Source organism: Arachis stenosperma, chromosome 5 (genome assembly GCF_014773155.1).
Source record: "Arachis stenosperma cultivar V10309 chromosome 5, arast.V10309.gnm1.PFL2, whole genome shotgun sequence".
In the NCBI taxonomy this organism is placed as follows: Eukaryota; Viridiplantae; Streptophyta; class Magnoliopsida; order Fabales; family Fabaceae; genus Arachis; species Arachis stenosperma.
Window position 1 is genome coordinate 64,532,143 of NC_080381.1, and position 10,687 is coordinate 64,542,829.

Sequence of the window (10,687 nt, forward strand, 5' to 3'; positions counted from 1 at the left end):
TCAGGGATTACTGGCCTTTTACTCATTATCTTGTGAGAATATTCTTCATGTTGCTTGGTAAGGAATTGAACAGGTTTGAAAATAACTGTTGAGTTATCTTCTTTCTTGTTTCTTGGGGCGATCTTGCCACTTCTTGGAGTCATGGGATTTGAAATTTTTATGAGAGACAGGGCTCCTTCCACACCAAACTTAGAAGAATTGCTTGTCCTTGAGCAAAAGGTAAGAAAGGAAGAACAAGAAAAGTGAAGTAGAAGAGAAGAGGAGAATAGAATTCAAATGAGAGGTGGTGACTGAGGGAGAGGGGCACGAACACATATATATAGGGATAGGAGGAGGGATTTTCGAAAATAATCTTTAAATAAAGATAAAAAAGTTTTGAAAAAGATTAGAAAAGATAAGTTGTTAAATTTGAAAGATAAGAAAAAGATATGAACAAGATATAAAAGATATAAAAGATAAGATAAAAAAAGACTTTAAAGTTTAATAAAATATATGAATAAGAATTACTAAAGAGCAGGAAAGATTTGAAAGGATTTGAAAACTAGTTGAAAAAGATATGAGATTGTGAAAAAGATTTGAAAAGATTTGAAAATATGTTAAATTTGAAATTGAAATTGAAAATATTTAAGCAAGATTTGATTTAAAAATAAAAAAAATATTTGAAATTGAATTTGAAAAAGATAGATTGAATAAAGCAAAGCTAAGAATTTTGAAATTATTTCCATGCTATCTTGCTGGCGTTTAAACGCCCAGCTAGGGCTCCTTGGATGGCGTTTAACACCAGGCTTGTGCTCCCCATTGGGCGTTAAACGCTCAGCCAGGGCTCCCTGGCTGGCATTTAATGCTAGGCTTGCTACCTCCATGGGCGTTTGAATTGCCACCCTTTTCTGGCGTTTAACGCCAGGGAGATCCCTTCTCCAGGGTATTCTGTTTGCTGTTCTGCATCATTCTGTCTCTGTTTAAACACTGTTCTTGATCACTAACATTAAAATTAACCTAATTAAAACTTAATCAAAAACTAATTAGGAAGAAAACTAATTAAAATAGAAATAATTAGACAATTAATAATATATGAGTAATCATTGGGTTGCCCACCAATAAGCACTTCTTTAATATCTTTAGCTGGACTACTGTACTTAAATTAAAAATAGTGTTGAGCCTCCTGGCTCTATATCTGCTTCAAGGTAATGCTTAATCCTTTGTCCATTCACAGTGAACCTGTTTTCTTTACCTTGAATTTCTATGTGCCCGTAAGGTGATACACTGGTAATCACAAACGGTCCTATCCAATGGGATTTGAGTTTTCCAGGGAATAGTTTGAGTCTTGAGTTGAAGAGTATGACTTTCTATCCTGGATCAAAGACTCTAGAAGATATTTTCTCATCATGCCACCTTTTTTTCTTTTTCCTTATAGATCTTTGCATTTTCAAATGCAGCTAAGCAGAATTCATCCAACTCATTAGTTTGAGCAGCCGTTTCTCTCTTACTACTTTACATTCAAAGTTTAGGGTCCCATGAAGTCTATACCCCATACATCAAATAACTCAATCTCTAGAATTCCTTGCTGAGGCATGCCGTGACCATGAGAGAGCTTACCAGCTCTCTGGCAACTATCACAGTTACGGACAAACTCTCTAGAATCCTTGAAGAGATTGGGCCAGTAGAAGTCACTTTGGAGAACCTTGGTGGCTGTCCGCTCATTTCCAAAATGTCCTCCATAGTCTCAACCATGGCAATGCTATAAAATTCTCTGTGCCTCTTCTTCAGACACACATCATCGAATCATTCCATCCGAACATCTCTTAAAGAGATATGATTCATCCCACAAGTAGTACTTTGCATCATGCATGAGTTTTCGAGCATGCTGCCTGGTAAACTCCTTGGGAATGAACTTTATAGCCTTGTAATTTACAATGTCTGCAAACCAAGGTGCTGTCCGGATGGCGAAGATTTGCTCATCTAAAAAGGATTCTGATATGTCAGTGGAGGGAGGAGAGGTTCCTGCCACTAGTTCAATCCTAGACAAGTGATCAGCCACTTGATTTTCTGTGCCTTTTCTATCTCTAATTTCTATATCAAAACTCTTGCAGGAGTAATACCCATCTTATGACTCTGGGCTTAGAATCCTATTTAGTGAAAAAAAATACTTTAGAGCGGCATGGTCGGTATAGATGATGACTTTAGATCCTACTAGGTAGGATCTGAACTTGTCAATGGCATAAAGCACTTCAAGTAACTCCTTTTCTGTAGTAGTATAGTTTTACTGCGCATCATTTAATACACGACTAGCATAATAAATGACTTACAGAAGCTTGTCATGTCTCTGCACTAGTACTGTGCCAATGGCATGGTCACTGGCATCACACATTAGTTCAAATGGTAAATCCCAGTTAGGTGCAGAGATGATAGGAGTAGTGACAAGCTTGGCTTTCAGGGTTTCAAAAGCATGCAGACATTCTTGGTCAAAGACAAATGGGACGTCAGTGTCCAAGAGATTACACAGGGATTTTGCAATTTTCGAAAAATCTTTTATGAACCTCCTGTAGAATCTTGCATGTCCTAGGACACTTCTGATTGCCTTGACATTAGTAGGTGGAGGCAATCGTTTAGTCACTTCCACCTTAGCTTGATCCTACTTCTATTCCCTTGCTTGAAATTTGATGTCCAAGAATAATGCCTTCAGTCACCATGAAGTAGCATTTCTCCCAGTTTAGTACTAGGTTTGTCTCTTGGCATCTTTTCAGAACTAGGGCCAGATGATCAAGGCAGGAGTCAAATGAGTCTCCAAAAATAGAAAAGTCATCAATGAACACTTCAAGGAACTTCTCTATGATATCAGAGAAGATGGATAGCATACATCTCTGAAAGGTGGTAGTTGCATCACATAGGCCAAATGGCATTCACCTGTAGGCAAACACGGCAGATGGGCATGTGAATGCTGTCTTTTCTTAATCCTGTGGATCCATTGCTATTTGATCATACCCGGAATATCCATCCAGGAAACAATAAAAGGCATGCGCTGCTAGTCTTTCTAGCATTTGGTCAATAAATGGTAAAGGAAATTGATCCTTCCTGGTGATGTCATTGAGTCTTCTATAGTCAACGCACATACGCCACCCTGTAACTGTCTTTTTAGGGATCAATTCATTCTTTTCATTATGAACTATTGTCATGCGTCCTTTCTTGGGGACTACCTGGATAGGGCTTACCTAGGGGCTATCAGAAATGGGATAAATAATCCCAACCTCCCAGAGCTTAGTGACTTCCTTCTACACTACTTCATTCATAGCCGGATTCAGTCGCCTTTATGGTTGCACCACTGGTTTGGCGTTATCCTCCAACAGGATTTTATGCATGCATCGGGATGGGCTAATGCCCTTAAGGTCACTTATACTCCACCTAAGGGCAGTCTTATATGTTTTGAGCATTTGAATTAGTGCTTCTTTTTCCTGTGCTCTAAGGCAGAACTTATTATTACAGGATAAGTGTCCTCATCTCCCAGAAATGCATATTTCAGGGAAGATGGTAATGGCTTGAGCTCAAGCTTTGGATTCTTCTCCTTTTCCTTAGAAGTTTACAAAGGATCTTCCAAGTCAGTCTGTTCATCAGTAAGGATGTCATTCAACCCATTACTTAAGACTTTCGGCCATATTTACTTCTTCTACCAGGGAATCAATGAGGTCAATGCTCATGCATTACTCAGGGGTGTTTGGATGCTGCATAGGCTTGACAGCATTCAGTACGAACTTTTCCTCATTGACTCTCAAGGTTACTTCCCCTTTTTCAACATCAATGAGGGTCCGTCTTGTAACTAGGAAGGGTCTCCCTAGGATAACGGATGCACTCTTGTGCCCTTCCATATCTAGAACCACAAAGTCAGTGGAAAATGTAAATGGTCCAACTCTGACAATCATGTCTTTGATTACTCCCGATGGTATCTTAATAGAACCATTAGCAAGTTGAAGGCATATGCGGGTTGGTTTGACTTCCTCAGTTAAGCAAAGCTTCTTTATTAATGAAGCAGGTATTAGGTTGATGCTTGCTCCAAGGTCATATAGAGCTGTCCTTGTACAAGCATCACCTAGAGTGCATGGTATCATAAAGCTTCTAGGATCCTTAAATTTTTCTGGTAAGCTGTATTGAATGATTGCACTGCACTCTTCATTGAGGAGGACTATTTCTGTCTCTCTCCAATCCTTCATATGACTTAGAACATCCTTCATGAACTTAGCATAAGAAGGTGTCTATTCAAGAGCCTCTGCAAAAGGGATCTTAATCTCTAATGTTCTGAGATAATCCACGAAGCGAGCAAACTATTTATCTTTTCCCTCTTGACAGGTTTTTTGAGGAAATGGCATCTTAGTCTTATATTCGTCAATCTTGGTTGATGAAGGCCGAGTGCCATGTGTGTTGGAATAGGGGTTACTAGCTTGCTTAGAAGGGTTATTATCAGTAAGTGACTGGCCTACCTTGGTTGGGTGTTCAACGCCCATATTGCTACCCCCTTCCAGGCATTCAACGCCAAGGACTCTACCCCCTATTAGGCATTCAACGCCAGGGATGCATTCCCCTTCTTGGCATTAAATGCCAATGACATTCTTCTTTGGGCATTCAATTCCTTTAGAGACGTCTTGGGCATCGGTCTGGTGTCCTTCTGTTTGCTTTTCTTTCTTGTTGTACTGAGGTTGGGTGTTTAACGATTTCCCACTCCTTAGTTGAATGTCCTGGCATTCCTCTATTATCTGCTTAGATAACTGCTGCCTTGTTTGACTCAGCTAGGCTTCTACATTCCTGTTAGAAGCTTGAGTTTCTCGCAAAGCCTCTTGTAATTCTAGTAGTTGCTAGACAAGGACATGTAGTTGCTGAGTCAATGGGCCATTGATGAGCGGATAATTTGTACACTTTTTGGTATTGTTTTTAGTATGTTTTTGGTAGTTTTAGTTGAGTTTTTATTATATTTTTATTAGTTTTTAGTTAAAATTCACTTTTCTGGACTTTACTATGAGTTTGTGTGTTTTTCTGTGATTTCAGGTATTTTCTGGCTGAAATTGAGGGACCTGAGCAAAAATCTGATTCAGAGACCAAAAAGGACTGCAGATGCTGTTGGATTCTGACCTCCCTGCACTCGAAGTGGATTTTCTGGAGCTACAGAAGCCCAATTGGCGCGCTCTCAACGGCGTTGGAAAGTAGACATCCTGGGCTTTCCAGCAATATATGATAGTTCATACTTTGCCCAAGATTTGATGGCCCAAACCGGCGTTCAAAGTCACCTCAGGAAATCCCAGCGTTAAACGCTGGAACTGGCACCCAAATGGGAGTTAAACGCCCAAACTGGCACCAAAGCTGGCGTTTAACTCCAAGAAGAGTCTCTGCACGAAAAATGCTTCATTGCTCAGCCCAAGCACACACCAAGTGGGCCCGGAAGTGGATTTTTATGTCATTTACTCATTTCTGTACACCTTAGGCTACTAGTTTTCTATAAGTAGGACCTTTTACTATTGTATTAAGAATCTTCTGATCTTTGGAACCTTTTTCTTTAGATCTTTTGATCACTTTGGGAGGCTGGCCATTCGGCCATGCCTAAACCTTATGCTTATGTATTTTCAACGGTGGAGTTTCTACACACCATAGATTAAGGTGTGGATCTCTGCTGTACCTCGAGTATTAATGCAATTACTATTGTTCTTCTATTCAATTCTGCTTGTTCTTTGTCCAAGATATCACTTGTTCTTCAACTTGATGAAGGTGATGATTGACGCCCATCATCATTCTCACCCATGAACAAGGTGACTGACAACCACTCTTGTTCTACAAGCATCTGAGGCTTAGTGAATATCTCTTGGATTCCTGATAACACGATGCATGGTTGATCGCCTGACAACCGAGTGCTCGCCTGACAAACGAGCCAACCATTCCGTGAGATCAGAGTCTTCGTGGTATAGGCGAGAACTGATGGCAGCATTCAAGAGAATCCGGAAGGTCTAACCTTGTCTGTGGTATTCTGAGTAGGATTCAATGATTGAATGACTGTGACGTGCTTCAAACTCCTAGCAGGCTAGGGCGTTAGTGACAGACGCAAAAGTATCAATGGATATTATTCCGGCCTGAACGAGAACCGACAGATGATTAGCCTATGCTGTGACAGAGCATCAGGGACGTATTTTCACTGAGAGGATGGAAGGTAGCTGCTGACAACAGTGAAACCCTACACGAGCTTGCCATGGAAAGGAGTAAGAAGGATTGGATGAAGGCAGTAGGAAAGCAGAGAGACGGAAGGGAAGGCATCTTCATGCGCTTATCTGAAGTTCCTACCAATGAATTACATAAGTATTACTATCTTTATCTTTTATGTTATTTTCATTCATCATCATATACATTTGAGTTTGCCTGACTAAGATTTACAAGATGACCATAGCTTGATTCAATACTAACAATCTCCGTGGGATCGACCCTTACTCACGTAAGGTATTACTTGGACGACCCAGTGCACTTGCTGGTTAGTTGTGCGAAGTTGTGTAATGCCATGGTATTGAGCTACCACGTTTTTGGAGTTCATGACCAGGGATTATGAGAGTTGTGAAAAGTATTGTTCACAATTTCGCGCACCAAGTTTTTGGCGCCGTTGCCGGGGATTTTTCAAGTTTTGAGCAAGCTTTTGGTAACAATGCCTGGGATTGTTCTAGTTTGGACAACTGACGGTTCATCTTGTTGCTTAGATTAGGTATTTATTTTTTTCGAAATTCTTGAAGATGAATTCTAGAGTTTCATGATGATTTGTTGAAATCTGGCTGGCTGAGAAGCCATGTCTAATCTGATTGGACCGAGGTTTCAACTTATCACCACAAGAGCTTGTTGATTTTCATCAATTTTGCTTTTGGAGCAGTGATCTGCTAAGGCTTGGCTGACCTTTGGTCATGTCTAGTGTTTTGGACCGAAGCTTTCTTTGAAAGCTTGGCTGGCTGTGAAGCCATGTCTAATTCCTGGACCGGAGTCTTAGACTAGCATTACACTGATTCCTGGAATTCTCATTAAGAATTTTGATATCTTTTCCCACTTAATTTTCGAAAAACACAAAAACAATTATAAAATCATAAAATCCAAAAATATTTCTTGTTTGAGTCTAGAGTCTCATCTTAAGTTTGGTGTCAAATGCATGTTTTTGTTATATTTTTCGAATCCATGCATATATTTCTTTGTTTTGATCTTTGAATTCTTTTGGCTTGAGTGTTTATGTGTCTCGTGTAGTGTCAGTAGTATACAAACTGCTAAGTTTGGTGTCCTGCATGCATTGTTATTTCATTCTTGTTGCATTTTGATTATTAAAAATCCAAAAATATTTTTTTATTTGTGTCTTTTCAAGTCAATAATACAGAGAATTGAAGATTCAGAACATGCTGCAGAGGAATTATACAGAAAGAGCTGAGCATTCAAAAATGCCCAGTGAAGAAGGCAGACTGGCGTTTAAACGCCAGCCAGGGTACCTGGTTGGGCGTTTAACGCCCAAAGAGGTAGCATTTTGGGCGTTAAACGCCAGAATGTATACCATTCTGGGCGTTTAACGCCAGGATGGTGCTAGGGGGAAGATTTTGTTTTCAACTCAATTTTTTTTCAAGTTTTCAAAGTTTTTCAAAATCAAATCTTTTTCAAATCAAATCTTTTCAATCAAATGTTTTCAAAATTAATTTCTTTCCTTTTTAAAAGATACTTACTAACAATTAATGATTTGATTGAACATTTTTTGCCTTTTCTGTTGAGGAAGGTTTTATGTTTGAATCATATCTTTTCTTGTTAGGCAAGTCATTTATTTTCAAATCATATCTTTTAAAATTGTTTTCAAATCATATCTTCTCAATCACACCTTTTTAAGACCATAACTTTTCAATCATATTTCTTTAATCACATCTTTTTCAAAATAGTTTTCAATCAAATCTTTTTAAACTTCTAATTTCAAAATCTTTTTCAAAAATCACTTGATTTCTTTTTCACTTTGAATTTTCGAAAATTATCAATCAAATTTTCAAAATGTTTTCAAAATCTTTTAATTGAATTTTCGAAAATTCTCTTCCCTCCTTCTCACATCCTTCTATTTATGGAGTACCACTCCTTCTTAATGCACAATTCGAACCTTATCTAATTAAAAGTTCGAATTCTTCTTCTCCTTCTTCTTTCTATTTCTCTTTTCCTCTGACACCTCAAGGAATCTCTATACTGTGACATAGAGGATTCCACATTTTCTTGTTCTCTTCTCTTTCATATGAGCAGGAGCAAAGACAAAGGCATTCTTGTTGAAGCTGACCCTGAACCTGAGAGAACCTTGAAGCGAAAGCTAAGAGAAGCCAAGGCACAACTCTCTTTAGAGGACCTGACCGAATTCTTCAAAGAAGAAGAACACATGGCAGCCGAAAACAACAACAATGCCAACAATGCAAGGAAGGTGCTGGGTGACTTCACTGCACCTACTCCTGATTTCTATGGGAGAAGCATCTCTATCCCTGCCATTGGAGCAAACAACTTTGAGCTTAAGCCTCAATTAGTTTCTCTAATGCAACAGAATTGCAAGTTCCATGGACTTCCAATGGAAGATCCTCATCAGTTCTTAGCTGAATTCTTGCAAATCTGTGACACAGTCAAGACTAATGGGGTTAACCCTGAGGTCTACAGACTGATGCTATTCCCTTTTGCTGTAAGAGACAGAGCTAGAATATGGTTGGATTCTCAACCTAAAGAAAGCCTGGACTCTTGGGAAAAGCTAGTCAATGCCTTCTTGGCAAAGTTCTTTCCACCTCAAAGATGGAGTAAGCTTAGAGTGGAAGTCCAAACCTTCAGACAGAAGGATGGAGAATCCCTCTATGAAGCTTGGGAAAGATACAAACAATTAATCAGAAGATGTCCCTCAGACATGCTTTCTGAATGGAGCATCATAGGTATTTTCTATGATGGTCTCTCTGAACTATCCAAGATGTCTTTGGATAGCTCTGCTGGAGGATCTCTTCATCTGAAGAAGACGCCTGCAGAAGCTCAAGAGCTGATTGAAATGGTTGCAAATAACCAATTCATGTACACTTCTGAAAGGAATCCTGTGAACAATGGGACTAGTCAGAAGAAAGGAGTTCTTGAGATTGACACTCTGAATGCCATACTGGCTCAGAACAAGATATTGACTCAACAAGTCAATTTGATTTCTCAAAGTCTGTCTGGAATGCAAAATGCACATGGCAGTACTAAGGAAGCTTCATCTGAGGAAGAAGCTTATGATCCTGAGAACCCTTCAATGGAAGAGGTGAATTACCTAGGAGAACCCTATGGAAACACCTATAATTCCTCATGGAAAAATCACCCAAATCTCTCATGGAAGAATCAAGAGAGACCTCAACAAGGTTTCAACAACAACAATGGTGGAAGAAACAGGTTTAGCAATGGCAAGCCTTTTCCATCATCTTCTCAGCAACAGACAGAGAGTTCTAAGCAGAATACCTCTGACTTAGCAACAATGGTCTCTGATCTAATAAAGACCACTCAAAGTTTCATGACTGAAACAAGATCCTCCATTAGGAATCTGGAAGGACAAGTGGGTCAGCTGAGTAAGAAAGTTACTGAACTCCCTCCTAGCACTCTCCCAAGTAATACAGAAGAAAATCCAAAAGGAGAGTGCAAAGCCATAAACATGGCCGAATATGGAGAGGAAAGAGAGGAAGAGGACGCCACTGAGGAAGACCTCAGTGGGCGTGCACCAATCTCCTCTGAGTTCTTCAATGAGGAACAATGGGAATCTGAGGCTCAAGAAGAGACCATAGAGATTCCATTGGACTTACTTCTGCCATTCATGAGCTCTGATGAGTATTCTTCCTCTGAAGAGGATGAGTATATCACTGAAGAGCAAGTTGCTAAATACCTTGGAGCAATCATGAAGCTAAATGACAAGTTATTTGGAAATGAGACTTGGGAGGATGAACCCCCTTTGCTCACCAAAGAACTAGATGACTTGTCTAGGCAGAAACTGCCTCAAAAGAGGCAGGATCCTGGGAAGTTTTCTATACCTTGCACCATAGGCACCATGACCTTCAAGAAGGCCTTGTGTGACTTAGGGTCAAGTGTAAACCTCATGCCCCTCTCTGTAATGGAGAAATTAGGGATCTTTGAGGTGCAAGCTGCAAGAATCTCATTAGAGATGGCAGACAATTCAAGAAAACAAGCTCATGGACTTGTAGAGAATGTTTTGGTGAAGATTGAAGACCATTACATCCCTACTGATTTCATAGTCCTAGAGACTGGGAAATGCATGGATGAATCCATCATCCTTGGCAGACCCTTCCTAGCCACAGCAAAGGCTGTGATTGATGTTGATAGAGGAGAGTTAATCATTCAAGTGAATGAAGAATCCTTGGTGTTTAAGGCCCAAGGACATCCCTCTATCATCATGGAGAGGAAGCATGAAGAGCTTCTCTCAAAACAGAGCCAAGCAGAGCCCCCACAGTCAAACTCTAAGTTTGGTGTTGGGAGGCCACAACCAAACTCTAAGTTTGGTGTTGAACCCCCACATTCAAACTCTAAGTTTGGTGTTGGGAGGTTCCAACACGGTTCTGAGTATTTCTGAGGCTCCATGAGAGTCTTCTGTCAAGCTAATGACATTAAAGAAGCGCTTGTTGGGAGGCAACCCAATGTTTTATAGTTAACTATTTTCTTTTGT

General features: G+C 39.8%; 1 protein-coding gene and 1 non-coding gene across 2 annotated transcripts; both read right to left on the reverse strand.

Moving 5' to 3' along the window:
• Positions 1–3,695: 3,695 nt before the first annotated feature.
• Positions 3,696–4,223, reverse strand: LOC130980849 (uncharacterized). Its single transcript, XM_057904490.1, has one exon. The coding sequence runs from the start codon at positions 4,221–4,223 to the stop codon at positions 3,696–3,698; it is 528 nt and encodes a 175-aa protein (XP_057760473.1).
• A 4,574-nt stretch (positions 4,224–8,797) lies between these two features.
• LOC130984235 (small nucleolar RNA R71) lies at positions 8,798–8,905 on the reverse strand. The gene has a single exon (XR_009088182.1). It is a non-coding gene; the product is annotated as a small nucleolar RNA R71 (small nucleolar RNA).
• Positions 8,906–10,687: the final 1,782 nt, after the last annotated feature.